Source organism: Syngnathus scovelli, chromosome 13 (genome assembly GCF_024217435.2).
Source record: "Syngnathus scovelli strain Florida chromosome 13, RoL_Ssco_1.2, whole genome shotgun sequence".
Lineage (NCBI taxonomy): Eukaryota > Metazoa > Chordata > Actinopteri > Syngnathiformes > Syngnathidae > Syngnathus > Syngnathus scovelli.
The window spans coordinates 6,479,251-6,498,271 of record NC_090859.1 but is presented as its reverse complement, the minus strand read 5'-3'; the positions used below and the strand labels follow the sequence as shown (position 1 = coordinate 6,498,271).

Below are 19,021 nucleotides of genomic sequence, written 5' to 3'. Positions count from 1 at the left end.
TCATTGCAAAACTGCTCATGCTGTATGTTCCCTTAGGCAAGGTACTTCAAATGACCCCATATGTTGGACAGAAGTAAACATCTCTTTGAGATATTTTGTTATATTTTGATATTTTGGAGGATTCACTTTGGACAAAATAGCTTAATTAGCAAGACTTGAAAGACAAATGGTATTTATTTTTGGGGTATAATTGCATCTAAGGTCATTATATTACATATGAATAAGTGAAAGATTGCATCATTATTCGCAACAGTAATAAGGTCTATTTTGGATATGACTGTAGGCCTGTGGCTCATTCTCATTAGGGCGTCATAATGTGTGATTTTGTGTTTGTTTTGAGGTTTGGCTTTACTCTGGAAAAGATGATTTGTGTTTTGGTCTTAGTTTGGGTTTGTTCTCTAGACTTTTTTATTTGCCCTCCATTTGCTCATTTGCGCTGTCTCCACAAGCTCTTATCACATCTACTGCTCTTCTTTCAGCTTCCTTACCAACTGACTAGAAAACGTCACATACATTAAATTGGACTACAACGCTTTGAAAGTCACCTGACTACATATTTCCACCTATAAGTCGTGTTTATTCACTGCTGATAGTTCAGGATATACTTTGCTGCTGTTCTTCCAAACTCCGTTTTTTGCACTGGTTTAGCATAATCCACAATTTCCCTTAGAGCACAAGATGTAATTCTGGGAAGGTCAATCTCCTTGAGATTTTTAAAATCCAATCTAATATTTATGCATACATTTTTTTTTTTTTAACAGGGCAGGGGTAATTTGAGGCCCTTCTAATTCTTATGGCAGTGGCTGGATTGTAAGAAAAATTAATACAATTACAAGACATGAAATGAAGATTGGCACACTATGTGCACTGCAAAAGCACAAACATATCCTTCTACAGCAAAAAAATAAATAAAAATAGTGCCAATTTTAAAAGCATTCACAGAGATAATTTGTGTGGCTTTGGTGGATCATTTCACTGAATGGGTGCACAAATGAGGACATAATGGCAAGATGGTGCCTGACGCAGGCATCTTTAGGTTTCTCAGGAGGTTGGAGTCCCTCAAGTGAAACCTACGTCAATAAGGTTAACGCTAATTGATTTTACTTTGGAGCTGTCGGTTAAATCGTTGATGGACGCAATCAGCCTCAAGCCTGACACAGCAAATGTAGACGATATAAAACCGTGTAAGAGGGGATGCTACAACCAACTGACTGCTCCAATAGTCACTAGATAACATGAGATTGCTGCAGTCGTGTTTTAAGTGACTTGGGAATTAGGCAGTAAGGAGAGATTAGGATGGAGAGGGTTTAATTTAAGCTCCTTCTCAAGAAACATTATCAGGGTGAATTGTAGCAGAGTGTTAATCTGCATTTAGGAGGCACAACTAAACTGTCACGCTGCCTTTTACATACCGTAGCTGGAAACTACGAATATTTTTTTTTCTTGACAAATAAAAAACAGCATTGATACTATCGGACAACAACATATTTAGTCACAAAAGAATTATCAGTACCAGTTTTAGAAATTGATGTACTAACGTTATAGCGTTGAATTCAATCTTGTGTGTTGTCAGTTCTGGTAATTTATTACAGTAAATGTTTTTCATTGTAAAGTGTCCAATCTTATCACAAAAAAAGGTTTGTGTAAGCACTCACATCAGTCTTGGGTGTATTATCCAATATTGTTAAACGGAACAAATATTCAGGGTTCTGCTGATTATAGTGTTTCATTTAAGGCCATCGCGATGTAAAAACAAGCTGCTTTTACATGATAAGGGCAGGTCGTTTCTTTGTTGGTGCATTACTCACTGATAAATGTTTGTCTACAAAGCACTTGTGACAATACACGTCTGCTCACATTAATTACCTTTTTTTTTTATTAAAAAATACTTAGAATGATCTGGGGGCCACATATTGAGATATTTTAAATATGGACAAAATAAATGCATACATGCAAAATATGTGCTCTTAAGGTTTTCTTAATGGTAACACATATTGGGCTGCATGGTGCCGCACTGGTTAGCACGTCACCTCACAGTTTGGAGAGCGCAGGTTCGATTCCACCTCTAGAATCACCTGCACATCTTTCCAATTCAGGCCAAAAAAATGTCATTGTCACACACACATCTGGGTGTGGTGAAATTTGTCTCTGCATTTAACGCATCCCTGAAGGGAGCAGTGAGCAGCAGCGGTGATCTAACCCCCAAATTCCAACCCTTAATGCTGAGTGCCAAGCAGGGAGGCAATGGGTCCCATTTTTATAGTCTTTGGTATGACCCGGCCGGGGTTTGAACCCACAACCTTGTAATATAAGGTAATATAAGACCTAGGGCCTTATTTTTGTGCCCTTGTGCACAAGCGTCATGAGTTTAATTTTAGACTATTTTCCAAAAAAAAAAAAAAAACAAAAAAAAACTGATGCTTTATCCATAAATCTGATCAACAGGAAGCTTCTTCATTTTGGTGAATAAAGCAAATGTGTCTTTTATTGGACACTATGCATGTATTGTTGGATTTTCAATGTGTTTTTAATTTTCTACTTTTCGTTACCTAAATGAAACCATATAAATGAAACAACAATGCATATTTGAAGAGAGTAAAAAGCAAATACATAGACTATTATTTTATGATTCATGATTTATGAATTATTCCTTCACTGCCAGACTTTATGATTCATACATTGGGAAACTGGGAGATGCACTATTGCAGAGATGAAAACGGAGAAAGTGTCTGACGGATTAGGAGAAGTACGAAGTAATCTGTGATGAATCCTCTGCAGAAAGGATGAAACATTTCTCAGAGGTAGTAAAAAGGAAAGAGTATGAATAAAAAGGGAAACATCAACGGAATGGAAATGCTGTCCTAGAGCAAACCAGTGAGCATTTGCAAGCGCTTAAGATAATGAGCCTGGAAAAGTTACAGGAGATGTTTGCAGTGAAATGAATGGAGCAGGAAGGAAATGGAAAGATGGCTCATGGGAAAGAAAAAAAACAAGGCAGAAGGAAAAAGGTCTGAATATGTTCAATAATAATAATAATAATAATAGTAATAATAATAATAATAATAATAATAAAGACACATTAAGTCTCACACACTACAGCAGACAAAGAGTTTTTGATTTTTATTATGAGAAAATATTTTGTACGAAAGATTTTGCAAAGTAACTAGTCAAAGCAATTTAATGTTGGAATTTTAAAGTGGAAGCAGTGACACTGAAATGGATTTTTGTTTTTTACGTAGGTCACTAAGGGTGTGAGTTGATGTAAAGTGTGCTTATACGGCCACAATGCTCGAAAATAGTCCAGTCACCATAAATTGTGATGTCATATAGTTTTCGACAGTTTTTTTGCGACAACGTAGAATATATGAACTTACACTGTAGAGGACGTCGACCCAGCCCTCCATTGTGATGCACTGGAACACCGTAAGCACGGCAAACAGGATGTTGTCAAAGTTGGTAATGCCAAAATTGGGTCCGGTCCAGTATTCTCTGCACTGGGTCCCATTGGGACACAACCTTGCTGGAGGCTCGAGACCACAAGGCCATTCTGCTGCTTTTTCACCTGAATGAAAAAGGGATTTTTTTTTAGCATGGCTTCTTTTGCTATCTTACGCTGTTTCATAGATACAGCAGACAGGAAACAGGGTTGCACATAAAGCAGTCTGTGTACAGTACAAACAGTGCAGCCCCAGGTCCTTTTCCAAAGCAGCTTCCACCAGCCTCCTAATGCTGCTGCAGAGTGTCCCGCGATGTGAACGCCATCCGTTATCATCAGTTAAGCTCTATAAAGGCATCCATCGCTGGTAAGTGCTCAGTCCACTTCAAATGATTTCTCTCAGTGAACACCAATGACCCCGTTGACCCTATCATTCAGAGTGGTACTGTAGCCCCATTCTGTCCATCACGACAGAGCATGTGGCCACAGGTTTGAAGGCCAACACCAAATTCAAAGGTTTGTCTGTGGCACAGACCACTTTCCGGCAGACAGCGGCATCGACTGCATCTTTGGCTCCACACATTTAAGCTTTGCTTGTCTGCAGACACGAAAATTGATCTGCTTACTAATGATGTGGTTTCAAAAAAAATAGTTTAGCTCCATTGAAAAAGATCATATCTGTCTATATGGCAAATGTGGACAACTTAAATTATGTAGGGGGGCTCAATTTTGTGGGGACCATGCACTTCTTAACCTGATGGCTGCCTTTTGAAATATGGATACAATACAACTGTGTTTTTGTTTTACAGCTAATTGACATTGTTTAACGTCTTACAAGAATAGGAACAGTCAATCCCAGGTTCATATTTATATGACTTTTACATATTTTTATGTGGAAACGTAAAACAGGCTCTAAAAATGAAAAATGGCTCGCATTGAATGAGTATAATAAAACAATGTCCCAGTTACAGGTGTAAAAGATCCAGCCTTCTGTTCAAAGCATTTGATCAATAAAAGCATAACTCCATACTGTGATTTTTTTCATAGTGCAAAGGTGCATGAGAATTACTATTGAAGTATGGCACAAAACTGCTGAACAGCAAACCAACGTTAAGCACAAGGGTCTACCTTTTTCAACTCAATCAAAATTTTGATATGTTTAAAAAAAATCAACTCACTCAAAATTTTTATATTAATCATCATGTTTGTCATGTGTGTTATTTCCAATCACCACATTTTTAGGCCTACTCACGTTGTAGTGTAGGGCAGTACAAGAAAACCTTATTTTAAAAAAATCATTATAAGGCCTGCTCTGAGTTCTATTTTTGTACCTAGTACATTTATATACCTATATATCTATATATCCGTATCTCTCTCTCTCTCTCTCTCTCTCTCTCTCTCTCTCTCTCTCTCTCTCTCTCTCTCTCTCTCTCTCTCTCTCTCTCTCTCTCTCTCTCTCTATTATTTCAAATGCATCGCGAGTGAGGCCGAGCTAACATTCCTTGGCATGTTGAAAGAATCAATTGTACACAATCACCAGTCCTGCAGTAAGACGAGACGCCTAAAGTATGTTTTTAAGGAAATGCAAGCAAACATCCAGGGACAAAGATGGGTAGTTTTTTAAGAGGCGGCTTATGCACAGTAACACCACATAGCTCTGGCAACTAAAAGGATGAAGTGAAATGTTACTGATATGCTCCTTCCATGCAGAAAATTGTGACTTTATGTAGCATGTTCGCGGTTTGCAGAGCACCACAGTGAGAGACAATATGAGTTTTGCATTAGATTTCTTGATGTGGTTTGTCTGCACATATTGTCAACATCTTTTTAATTTACTATATATTCATTCCTTCAGCAAGAATTATTGAACATTCTTTTGGCTGCCATTTTCTAGGGAAACAAAATTTTATCAAATTTGTGATTTTCGCAACTTTCAGATCTCATCATAAATAGTAATGTGTCTGTTTACTGTTTACTCCACTTCCAGCTGAACTGATATTCTGAAAAAACATTCAGTAAGGTTTTTTTTTCACCTACATGGACCACATGGACGATGCTGAGACGATTTAAAGGTTGTGCAGTTGCATGTCACATAGCCCAGGAGAAGAATGAATGTGCTGAGTCTTACAGATGCTTCCTCGGTCAACATTCCTTTACTTGATTAGGTTCTAACAATGATGTGCAGAGCCATTTCCCACAGCCAACATGCTTCTAGTGCCACTCCTGTAAAATGGGCGCTTTGCTTCCCACTGACAGATGCTGTGTCAGCCAGACTCTGAGCCCGAGGACGAGGCAGGAACATCTAAGATCCTATTTGCTTACAAAGTGAATTGCCTCTGTTAGATTGATATATTTTATTGGAATTTAGGATTGCCATTTAATTTTTGGGTGACAAAAAAACTGACTCAAAGAAATGTCTTCATCTTCTGTATGTTATGCAGACTGGCTGCTTGAGTTCCACTGTTCGTTACACCTCCAGAGTCATTCACATGTACATACACACGTATGCTATGAATAGTTTATGTGCATATATACGTCATAATAAGAAGGGAGAAAAAAAACGTAAAAATCAAATGTCCTACAAAAACATCATTACTGTTTTTTTATCACCTGTGTCAATGTTGAAGCAGGTAGTGTGGAATTTGCCCATGTAAAACTCCACCCCGATAATGGCAAACATGACAATAGCAAAGAAAAGCAGCAGGCCGATCTGAAGCAATGGCACCATGGCTTTCATTATCGACTTCAACACCACTTGGAGGCCTGGAGAAAACAAAACATATCCTTGCTTTAAATGCAATATCGGCACACACAAGTACGAAATCAAAATAGATTAGGAAGGAAGGAAGGAAGGAAGGAAGGAAGGAAGGAAGGAAGGAAGGAAGGAAGGAAGGAAGGAAGGAAGGAAGGAAGGAAGGAAGGAAGGAAGGATAATGGGAGATACAGAGGTTAATTGCACATCCAGTCATCTAATGGAAACTTATTTAATTGTCTGCCTGTCTCTACGTCACTAAAATAATCTTTTATGGCAAATATTGTGCCATGGCACCCTGATTAGGGATTATTGGTCTAAAGCAGTGGTTCTTAACCTTTTCGGAGGTACCGAACCCCATCCGGTTCACATGTGCATTCACCGAACCCCTCTTGGGGGGGGGTACCGGTGTGTTCGGCCATCCGCGGGCGGGGCGGGGGCGGGGCAATGACATACCAGCTCTGCCGAACCCCTGAAGCCGACTCACCGAACCCCTGGGTTCGATCGAACCCAGGTTCAGAACCACTGGTCTAAAGTGTATTCATTTAATGCTGTTTTCATTTCAAACGTTTTCTGTTAATTTTCACAATAAACTAAAATGAAAAAACGAAACTGAACTAAAAGAGTAACGAGTAAAGGCTGAAAGAAAAAGTTACACGCAAGCTGGGGAACAACAACCAAACTCCATACGAGGAGTTGCACTTGCCCATTACGAGACTTCAGACTGGTTTTGTTCCTTTGATAGGACCAGCAATACACAGCTAACTCTTTCCACAATATATATATATATATATATATATTTTTTTTTTAAATATAACAGTAAATAACAACATAAAAAATCAAAATAGATATATACTACATAAATATTAAATATATATTTTTCCATGAATGCTCATATGAACACTATAAAAACATTTGAAGTGACTTACTGGGGATCCCGGACACTAGTTTGAGGGGTCGCAGCACTCTTACAGCCCGCAGTGTTCGAAGGTCAAAGTCGGAGCCCACTTTTGCCAGGATTCTGTGAATAGAGACACCCAAACATGGTTTGAAGTTGGAGCTGAGTTGAAGGTTAAACAACTCTTTGATATAATTGTAAAAGTTCATCTTGTTTTTCCTTTTTTTAATCACTTCACTATATAATCGGTTTCAACCGCCGAAACATGTCAGGTAATGAACCTAAAACAATTTGTTTGATATAAAAGAAACCAGTGAAGTAACTCTTTGATATGCAGTTGAAGTGAAATTGGAGGTTTAAATATTAAATAGATGCTCAAAGAACCTGTAATTTTCATTAAACCAAACAGGAAAAAAAGACCACAACCAATCAAAATTGCATCACTTTTTGATGAAGAATAAGAATACAGTACATTGACATGAAGAAACTCCAGAAAATGTTGGGAGCAATAAAGAATGCTTATTGCTCTCAGGTTAGAATGGGTAAAATACATTATGTGTGCCTTATGTTAGTGGGGGGAAAACAATACACTGAGCCCAGTGGTGTCATGTGTTAGGATCAAATTAAAATTCAATACAGAAATACCATAATTTCTGGATTATATTAGGCACCTGAATATAAGACAAAACAGCTCAAATTAAGGCAAACTCCTGTTTTGTTCAAATATAAGCCGCACCAGTAAAAAACGGGATTAGACAGGGAACTCTTAACATGACAGTCTGATGAAGACAGTGCTAAGTACATTCGACAGAAGCGCTTTTGTCTTCTCATGCTTCTTTAAATGAAATGTCTTCATTTCTATTATCTGTATTACCAAAACAAATCCTCTTACATTATCATTAAAAAAAAAAATCCAAAAATTAACTGCACCAGACTATAAATTGCAGGGTTCAAAGCTTGTGCAAAATGTAGCGTTTTATTGTGTGAAAATTACGGTAATTGTCAGTTCAAAATACATAAAGTTATTCTGACCAGGACAGAGATGCAGGTATTAAAAGTGGGCATTGAAGGCAAGTCAATTACCCCTCAATATTTCAATTCAAAAATCAATAACATACTTTGTCCTGGTAAGTGCATGCTTATGTATGTATGCATGCATGGGTGCACACAGGGCTGACTTGATGGCTGTGTCGACAGACAGTCTGGGTAAGGATTTATCAGAAGAAGGAGCTGTATGACTTTTAATATTCCTTTATCGTCACTGCAATATGTCCATGCGGGCCAGACAGCAGCACCGGAAATATGGAGTGTGATTGTATCGTCTATCAAGTACACAACGGCGCGTCACTTCCCTCTGTTGCTTAAGTACAACAGTGGAAACATTGTAAACAACCTTTTTTAAAATAAGTAGGTATGCAAAAGTAAAGTTAAGGCTGCACTATTATTATTTTAATGAAAGTGTTGATATTCATCAAATACATCAGTGATTACCAAACTGAGGTATAAATTGACAGAGGAGTTGAGAGAGAAAAAAAAAAAACTTCACAAATTACAATGTCTTTAGAGTCTAAACTATAACGGATACATAATTTAAAAAAACAACAAGGAAAGCAGGCGGGCTGAATTACTTAAAGTGTGAAAAATATTAAACACAGCAATACAAGTCTATTTTTTAATAAATGGAAATAAAAATTGTAATATGATCATCATTAAAATGCTGCTCTCTCTTCAATCATATATTTTTCCCAACACCTGTTACATATTATCTGTTCAATGGACTTTACTACCAATGCCCATACATTTTTGAAAGGTTTCACTAATTGTGGTGGAACAAGTAATAAACACAATTTTTTTTTTTTTTTTTTCTGCTTACACAGCTTCGTGGAGACGAACCGTAACACAATGCAGAAAATCGCCATTTCATGCCAATTAGACATACAGGAAATGAGAAAGCTAATCATCAGTTCACAGTCACATCCTGTTTGAGTATGTGTGTGTGTGTGTGTGTGTGTGTGCGTGTGTGTGTGTGTGTGTGTGTGTGTGTGTGTGTGTGTGTGTGCGCGTGTGTGTGTGTGTGTGTGTGTGTGCGTGCACGCGCGTGCGTGCGTGCTTGTTTGTTTGTGCGCTGCAGCCCTATGTTAATGCGATACGAGCAGACAGCCGTGATATAGGCAGGAGAGGCCACAATGCACATGAGGATGGCGGAAGTCATTGTAGTTGCCAGAGTTACTTGCCATCAAGCATGGCTGCTGTTGTACAGCCATGATTCCCGTTTGATACGCCCTGCCTGGCACATCTTCACCCAGCCTTGCTGTCAATCACGGGAACTTGGTGCGGGGGCACTTATTATTATGTAGCATGTAGGATAATCAGAACAGCTCGTTCACAAACATGTTTTAAGAAACAGGTAGGTGTGCTTGTATGTCCTATTTAATCATGATTAGAAAACTAATAAACTACTAAAATCAAACATCCATCCATCTTCTGTACCACTTGTCCGCACCCTCCTAACTGTGAGGCGAACATGCTAACCAGTGCTCCACGGTGCTAACCAGTGCTCCACCATGCCGCCTAACAAAATCATGTTAATATAATATCAGTTAGGGATATTACAGAAGCCAAGTAAAAGCAGTCAAATGACCACTGTAGAAAAAGCCATTATGTTATATAGTTGCTTGGGGAAAAGAAATTTATTAAATTCATTTTTATAAATTAATTTGGTCTGTGAGGTCTACAAAAAGTCACACTCAAAACCGCATTGAGCTCGCTCTGTATGTTAATAAAGGTTGAAGAATTGTCCTGCCACTCATTGCAGGGAGAACAAATCGGAAGAATAGATTTTTATTAGAAGGCACTGTTCTAAACTGAGATAAAAATTGATTAATATAATAATTATATTTATGCATCCATCCATGGATGAGCTGCAATTTATCCCAGCTGAATTTGGGAGAGGCACGGGTACACAGGATTGGTCGCCAGTCAGTCAAAGAACAAGTATAAACATAAAACATTCATTCTCACATTCACAACAAAGACCAAAGTAGCCAATTTAACCTGCCAAGCATGTTGTTGTTTTTTGTCAAAGGATATGAGAGAATATTTATTTTTTATGACTATGTGAACTATTAACTACAGGACTATGGACAACGACATTGCAAACCACTGCTGTAGAGGAATAAAGTCAGAACACAAGTAATAAAGGAAGGTGAGATGTGAACTCACACACACCAACACAAACATACAAAGTGGGATTAATATGAAGTCAGACAGTAAATATATTGTTATTGAAGTTTTATTTGTTTATTTATCCAAGACAGAGGCAAAAAATTTTATGATATGTAACATAAGATGAAATGTCTCGAGATTTTACACTTTCTGTTACCATACTCAGAGCCATAAACTCATCGTTAATGTCATTTCCCACTCAGTAGAAATATTCTTGATGTTTTACTTTTTTGGGGGGAGGATCATCATGTAGTATTAAATTGAAAGTTTTTAATGATGAGTAACGAGGCTTAAAAGCAAAGCGCATATTACAAACAATATTCAAAGTCGTCGTAATGTTTGTGATAAGTACTGCCTTGTAGTTCATTTATAGTCAAGATAATATTTCTTGTGGGACCCTTTATTTTCATCTTGAGATGATCATTTTCATCCAAGTGGACCCCATTATTTTTAATTGGGTTTAAAAGCGAGTGGAAAGTACATTGCTCATGCAGTTAGAAACCTGATTAACCTACGTTACACACCACCAAAAAAAAGCAAAAAAAAAACAAACAAATACTAATGCTAATACCTTTATGAATCTAAATGACGGCGCTGTGTCTCAATAACGCTGTTTAAAAAAGAGCTCTCTGAGGAAGAGTGACTCATGCCAAGATAATTCTCTAACTCTTTTAAATCACTCAAGTGAGATTATGTATGTTTGTATGTGTTAAATTGTGTATTACAGTCTCAAGCGGATGTGCCTGGACATTTATTTCCAGAGAGTTTCAAAAATGTTGCCGTCGCATTAATTACCGTTGACTGACAATGTCCACCCGCACTCAGCCAAGAGAGCTGAATGAGAACTAATCTAATTCATCTAATTTCTAATTTATAAAGTGTGCATATGAACCTAATGTTAATTGATTCCAAGTTTCTTTCAGGTGGTATTCCAAGGTCCATGGATAAACAGCTGTAGACATCAAAAGGCAATGGGAATTTGTGGTTCCTGGAAATCAGTCATGGGATGTGACTGAGAAAAAAGAATTAAGTGACGTGAGGCCAAATGAAATTTGCTCCGCTTCAGGCATGCAGTCTTTTCCGGGTGACGGCGGATCTGATCTATGCAAATTAATTTAATCACTGTAGACAAATGTAATTTTTCAGCACACATGGCAAACAGCAAATTTCATCCAAGTCCTCCGAATAAAGATAAAAACAACTCTTTACTCATGATTGGGAATATAATATCTCACTTATTTTCTAGAATTAAATGTACTATAAGGATAAAGAAGGCAACAGAATATAACAACAATTTTCAGTTTTGATTGTAAGTTTTTAAACTTTATTATATAATATGTTCTTCAATACAAAAAGTAAATAAATGGTAAGTGGTGTGCACTAATAAAACACTATACCATATAGTGTCCTAAGCGCTTATAAAGCCACTCATGTACTAATTCATACAAAAATTCATATGCATTGGGGAGAAAAATGCATCACAACACCACAAATGAATCTTTACAGACATCTAGCCCAATAATAATATACAGTATGAGGAAAAGTTAAAATAATTTTAAAGTGAAAAGGCAGATTATTTATTTATTTATTTATTTATTTATTTATTTATTTATTTATTTATTTATTTGCATTTTTAGTTATTTTGTTTTAGGTTTGGTCAGGAATGTTATCAGGCTTCTGAAGCGCTTGCTCATCAGTGGCTCATTTGAATCAGGTCTGTCAGCAAAGAGAAACATCAAAAAGAGGCACGATAGTGGCCGTAAAAGAACCAGAGTTGGTCATCCCGAGTGTAAAATATCCATAATTTTGCTGTACTTTTAAGGTATCCACAATAATTAAATTTTATCATGCATGTTCTACTTACTTGTTTTGCATAATTTTGCTGTACTTTTAAGTTATCCACAATAATTAAATTTTATCATGCATGTTCTACTTACTTGTTTTGCATAATTTTGCTGTACTTTTAAGTTAGAGTAGTATTTATTAAAGGTATTGCTAAGATATTGCCGAAAAATGATGTGGCAGACCCTCTTGAGATTCTTCCTCTCATGTTGGATATAGGGTTAAACATAATCAGTGACATTGCATTCCAGCTAGGATACACACACGTGCGCACATGCGCGCACACACACACACACACAGACACACACACACACACACACACGCGCGCGCACACACACACACACACACATGCATTCAGGCAACAGCTAATCAATGCTGAAAATGAACCTCTGTGGTTAGCTCAGTTCTGAACATCACCCACCCACAAATCACAATGTCGATATAAGACTGGGAGCTATCAACAATAAACTAATCAGCCTTCTTCTCATTAGCAACCATCAAAGTTAGCTCTTGGTCAGCTGATACCCTTCGGAGTCCCACAGGCCAGAAAACCCCAATAAAACGCCTTCTTCAGCTTGATGGTATCCTTTATTGCTGGTTTTCACCAACGGGTTCTGAGATTACCGCCATGACAGGCTCTGACCGCCTTTGTGGTCACAGCTCCGGTCGGACGCCTAGACAATGGGGGCACGGAGTATGATACTGTCAGATTCAATGTCCTCCAGAATCCCGGAGGTAGGTGAAGTTTAGCCGTGAGTTGAAACTTCTAACAGGGGACTTTCCCAAAAAACAAACAATAATTTTGGGTGGCGGCACGGTGGAGTACTGGTTAGCAAGTCTGCCTCACACTTCAGAGGGTGTGGATTCGATTCTACCTCCAGCCCTCCCTGTGTGGAGTTTACATGTTCTCCCCGTGCCTGTTTGGGTTTTCTCTGGGCACTCCGGTTTCCTATCACTTCCCAAAAACCTGCATTGTAGACTGATTGAGCACTCCAAATTGCCCGCAGGTGTGAGTGCGGTCATGTGCTATGCCAGGTGTCATCAGCCGCTCAGTCTGTCGCTCAGTCACCATGGATAGCATTCACGGCCACGCCCTTCTATTGAGCCAGTCGCCCACGCCTGTTCTTGTCCTTCACCGGTCTACTATTTAAACGCCATACACCAGTCACTTCTTTGTCAGTTCATCCCAGTAAGCTACCCATCCGTGCTCTTGCTCTGTGCCTTGTTGCTCTTGATGCCGACCTGTTACCGTGTACTGACTGACCAAGCCCGAACGCCGCCAGTCCTGACCAAGCACCTGTCCAACGATCAAGCCCCAACGCCACCAGCCCTGACCAAGCGCCTGTCCAACGATCAAGCCCCAACACCACCAGCCCTGACCGAACCCCCGATTACTGACCACAGTGTATCGCATTTGGTCGTCCTGCCCGTCTGTTCCCGTTACAAGTGCGAGTGCGGAGGGTTGTTTGTTTTTGTATGCCCTGTAGTTGGGTGTCAACCGGTTCAGGGTGTCCCCCGTCTACTGCCCGATGACAGGTGAGACAGGCTCCAGCACGCCCACGACCGATGTGGGGACAAGCAGTACAGAAAATGGATGGATGGATGGAATATTTTTGGGTCAGCCAGGTTGGACTGTCATCATTGCCTCACGATCAGAGCCGATCTGTTGATAGCTTCACCCATTGCTTCAACAGATAATAATGCAAACAAATGTTCATTACTATATTATGATAATTTGTGGCTTGTGTGCTTTTGGAAGTTTTATAACAACTTGTTTGTAATTTATCCCAAATGTCCAAATGCAGCCACTGCACACATCTGAACATTCTCAAGAACAATATCAAAATGAGGAATTGGGTTTGACACTGTCAGATGGCCATATAATGTATATTGTCAGGAATGAGTTGAGCCAGGGCGACCAAATGCAGCTTGAACCAGGATTTATTGCAGGGAAAAAGAGTTGGAAGGGAGGCAGGTGGGGAACCGACGACACAGACGGGAGGCAGACTCACGGCCAGCAAAACAGACAGACTGACCGGCAACCTTGGACAAGGTTAAAATTCTGACCGTGAGCCTTCAGACAGACCGAGGGAAAACCAGATGACAAGAACAGGAACACTGGGCACGAACAGGAATGGACACAACAGTAGACACCGACAGGGAGAAACACACGGGCAGGGCTTAAATACACAGGGTAACAAGAGGAAGCAGGTGACAGACATTACGGTAACGAAAGGGGTGTGGCCGAGCGAAGTGCAGGCCGAGCGTGCTGTGGCACGGGCGTGACAGTACCCCCCCCCCCCCCCCCCACAAGGGACGGCTCCCGACGTCCCAAAAAAGAAAAAAATCCAAGACTGTCCATCAAGGGCCGGGAGGAAATGGGGAGGTGGCCGCACGTCACACACCGCCGAAGGCCGACTGGGTGACGGCCGCTGGATCCACGCCGCTGGAACTGGTGGCGGCCGCAGCATCCGCGCCGTCGGGACTGGATCGGGGGGCGGCCGTGCGTCATGCGCCGTCGAAGCCGACTGGGTGACGGCCGCTGGATCCGCGCCGCCGGAACTGGTGGCGGCCGCAGCATCCGCGCCGTCGGGACTGGGTCGGGGGGCGGCCGTGCGTCATGCACCGTTGAAGGCCGACGGTGACAGCCGCTGGATCCGCGCCGCCGGAACAAGTGGCGGCCGCAACATCCGCGCCGTCGGATCTGTTTTGGGGGGGGAGGGGGGGGGCAACCGTGCATCTTGCGTCGCTTGAACTCATCTCCTTGGCGACCATGCAGCAGTTGCGGGAGCCGCCAACGGTTGGTCCAAGCGCTGGTCGCTGTGATGGTCGGTGTCTTCTGTCAGGAATGAGTTGAGCCAGGGCGACCAAATGCAGCTTGAACCAGGATTTATTGCAGGGAAAAGGAGTTGGAAGGGAGGCAGGTGGGGAACCGACGACACAGATGGGAGGAAGACTCACGGCCAGCAAAACAGACAGACTGACCGACATGAAGTCCCCTTGGACAAGGTTAAAATTCTGACCGTGAGCCTTCAGACAGACCGAGGGAAAACCAGATGACAAGAACAGGACCACTGGGCACGAACAGGAATGGACACAACAGTAGACACCGACAGGGAGAAACACACGGGCAGGGCTTAAATACACAGGGTAACAAGAGGAAGCAGGTGACAGACATTACGGTAACGAAAGGGGTGTGGCCGAGCGAAGTGCAGGCCGAGCGTGCTGTGGCACGGGCGTGACATATAAAAGGTATCCAAAATGTATCTCTGAGTATAGAGGTCTATACCACCCCAGACATATTATATATGAATATCTGAATAAAAGTATTCCGGTGTCGTGTAATTGGATCATAATCATTCAAATTGTTGTGTACCCAATAAAGTGTGCAGTAAGTCTACACACTTATTTGTATTGGCATGCCATTGAGTTGATATTCAAACACGCCACCTTGCTGAAAGTCTGTGCTCTATTGAGCGCCTTTCTGGTTTTATAAATTGATTCTGAGATGTACAGACAGTAGCATCTTGGCCATTATGAGGTTTTAGGTCCAAGATGTGATGGACTTTGATGTATTTGTGGTAAAATAAGCAGGTTATATTGCGGACAGTGCTGGGAAGTCAACACAAAGCTCAGATTTGCTCACTTTTCAATTTCCAATATATTTTCTGTAACACGATGATGCATTTTAAATTTTCTCATGATAACATGAGTTTAAAAGTTTGTTTTTGGAGAACATGGGAAGAGTAGAACATTAGTTATATTTAGACTTTGCACGATGGTGCATCCATTAGCAATAGAATTTAAAAAATGTCAACCGTGGTTAGCTTTCATTTTCTGTCACTTCTTTCTGTTTTTCACACAATCATGGATGGATGCATGCAACAATGTCAGAACTGTCACATTTATACTACCTCATATCATCTAATCAAGAGAAGAGGCACTACATGAGCACACAGGATCATAAACTTAAATTATCATCCACATGTGCACAACAAAACATGTCTGTGGCTCATCTTTTGTGATGTAAGCCTTCCTCCTTCCATCCCACTCTTCGCCTATGTTGTAATGTTATTATGTTGGTGAAGTGGAGCTGAAGAGAGAGCGGGAAGCCTCACCACAGAGTTACTAATGCACGGTGGAGCACATCACATGTACGCTCAACCCAGACAGTGACACTGACGCTTATCGCGCTTCACTCAGGTGTGCAAATCGCAACCCATTTTGTCTTCATGATGTTTTGGGACCCATTCTTTGTCACTCAATGATACGAGAAGCGGAATTGTCGGGTTTGAGGCTTAGTCCTTTTAAGAATGGACTGTTACCTAAAACAAGATGGCTGAATGGATGGACAGATGGACGGACGGACGGACGGACGGATGGACGGATGGATGGATGGACTGATGGGAAAGATACATCAGCCAAGCTGATTTATTATCCAAATTAGATGTCATTTTTTTGTTGATAACCAATAAAAATGAGGCAATAGAGTTGAACAGATCAATGGTGTGTTTTAATGGAGAAGGAAAGAGATCATTATTTCCGATTTAGCTTACAAAAGAAAAAAATAAATGTTGTCAATCTAATGTAGAAGGTGAGGTCATCATTTTTAAAAATGTACTTTTAAGATCCCCTTGACTATCCTCGCTTCATGTCTCCTCCCTCACCCATTTAAAAATGTGTCACATTTCACAGCACACGACAAGGTCCCAGAAGTAAAAAATCTGTGATTTTTTTTTTACCCACCCCTTATAATATAGTATGTGTAAAAAGGTAAAGTGATGCACAATTACTTTCCTTTCCCCCAGTTAGTTGATCGGATTTTATTCTTGGACTCTATCTATCCATTTTCTTTACCACTTGTCGTGTAACTTAAAAGGAAAGCAGATTTAGGGTGAGAGGTAAGGAATAATAAAGTGGAGCAGTTGTATCTCATACCAATTGCAATAAACAATTCAGAACATGAAACAGATTTTTATCTCACTGTTTCCTCCAGCCTAAATAGAAAAAGTCATTCCAAGTATTGAACAGACACTGGAGACTAGTGTGAGCAAAGAATAGGCCAAAGGGAAAGCATTGAGAAGCACCAGCATAGTGACTTAAATTTGTCACGTGCTGGTGCCACCGGCGACAGGACCACGCCCCCCTGTCAATGGAATCGCCGTCACCTGCCACGGGCTCATGGACAGCACTATATCAGCGCCGCCAGCGCAGACCTGAGTGTCAGTCTGTCCCTTGATGCTGCCTTGCTCATCAGTCCCGAAGCTACGGACCCGCTTGACTACTTGGAACCCCCGCAGAATCGTTTGTCCTCTCCAGCCCGATCGCCGCTCCAGCGCCCGCTGTTCCCATCATCCCCTTCTCCAATAAAGTCCGTCGCTACGCACTTGGCTGTACTGTCCGTTCCCTTACAGTACAGACTGACCAACGCTATGCAGCCAGCGAACGACGAGACGGCATTGAGTCGACTGGAGCGAGCCGAGACCGCCGTCAGCAGCCTGTCTGCCGACATCCGGCACCTGATCAAGGTTGGTCAGCAGCAACAGCTACAGCAGCAGGAGATGGCCCAAGCCCTCCAGAGACTGTCGGTGGCTGCGTCCCCGGCTGTCACGGTACCCCCGCACCGCTCGTCTGCCGAGGCCAGGACGCTCGTGGACGTCCCGGAGCCCCGCCTTGGCAACATCGAGAAGTTTAACGGCGATCCCAAGCACGTGAGGGCATTCGTGACGAACTGCCGCATAATGTTCAGCCTCCAGCCAATCACGTTTTCGTCGGAATCAGCCAAGGTCGGGTTCGTCCTAACCCACCTCACGGGCGAGGCGCGGCTGTGGGGCCTGGCCGAATATGAAAGGATGGCCCCGGCTTGCGATTCCTTCGACGCCTTCGCGGAGGAATTGCTCCGCCTGTTCGACCTGGGATCCGCCGCCGAGGACGCCGCCGAGGAACTGGCGACGCTGCGTCAAGGTAGCCGATCGGTCGCAGAGTACGCCCTTAAGTTCCAGACGTTGGCCGGCAGCAGCGGATGGAACACGCCGGCGCTCGTTAGCACCTTCCTAAACGGACTCGCTGAGTACATGAAAGATGGACTGGTTGCGTACGATCGCCCGCGAACCCTGAGGGGCGCGATGGACTTGGCGGCCCGAGTAGACCGGCGGATCCAGACGCGGCGGCGCGATCGGGAGAGGAGGTCCCCGCGAAACCCGTGTGGTCACATTCCTCCGTCTGCTGGGGACCCGCCAACCACACCACCCGCCGAGCCCATGGATCTGGGAGGGGCTCGGGTTCCCTCGGAGGAGCACCGTCGACGCCCCTCACTGGGCTTGTGTTTTTACTGTGGGGAGGGGGGCCATCGGGCAGCGGGGTGCCCGTTAAAGAGGCCGGAGCTCACGCGGCGTCGGGGGATCCGCGTGAGCTCGACCAGCACCGGCTCTCCCAGCCCCAGCACGCTCACGCTACAGGCACGCGTCCAGCTCGCGGCGGGCGACCAGAACGTGGCGGCCTTGGTGGATTCCGGCGCGGAGGGGAACATCATGGACATTAGCCTGGCACGCAAGTGGGGTGTCGGCTTCCTCCCTCTGAGCCCGTCTATTCCCGCACGTGCCATTGATGGCCGTCTGATCGGCGAGGTGGCTTTTGTGACGGAACCAATTAAGTTACTGCTCTCGGGCAATCACCACGAGACCATCCAGTTTTTTCTTCTCTCCCTCCCAGGACAGCAGCTCATACTGGGGCACCCTTGGTTGCGGCAGCACAACCCGGTGCTGGACTGGGAGGTGGGGGTTGTTCGGCAGTGGAGCGAACGCTGCCATCAGGCGTGCCTGAAGGCGGCCACCAGCCCACTCAGCATAGCCCCGCCAAGGTACAGTCC

General features: G+C 42.4%; 1 protein-coding gene across 5 annotated transcripts in view; it reads right to left on the bottom strand.

The window, feature by feature from the left end:
- Nucleotides 1-19,021, bottom strand: part of cacna1bb (calcium channel, voltage-dependent, N type, alpha 1B subunit, b) — a 123,040-nt gene that overhangs the window by 58,738 nt on the left and 45,281 nt on the right. For all 5 annotated transcript variants that reach the window (XM_049737145.2, XM_049737144.2, XM_049737146.2 and 2 more), the window contains exons 4-6: nt 7,118-7,209; nt 6,047-6,199; nt 3,375-3,562 (exon numbers count right to left, since the gene is read on the bottom strand). In XM_049737145.2, the coding sequence (XP_049593102.1) occupies nt 3,375-3,562; nt 6,047-6,199; nt 7,118-7,209 (433 nt within the window). The remainder of the gene's footprint in view (nt 1-3,374; nt 3,563-6,046; nt 6,200-7,117; nt 7,210-19,021) is intronic.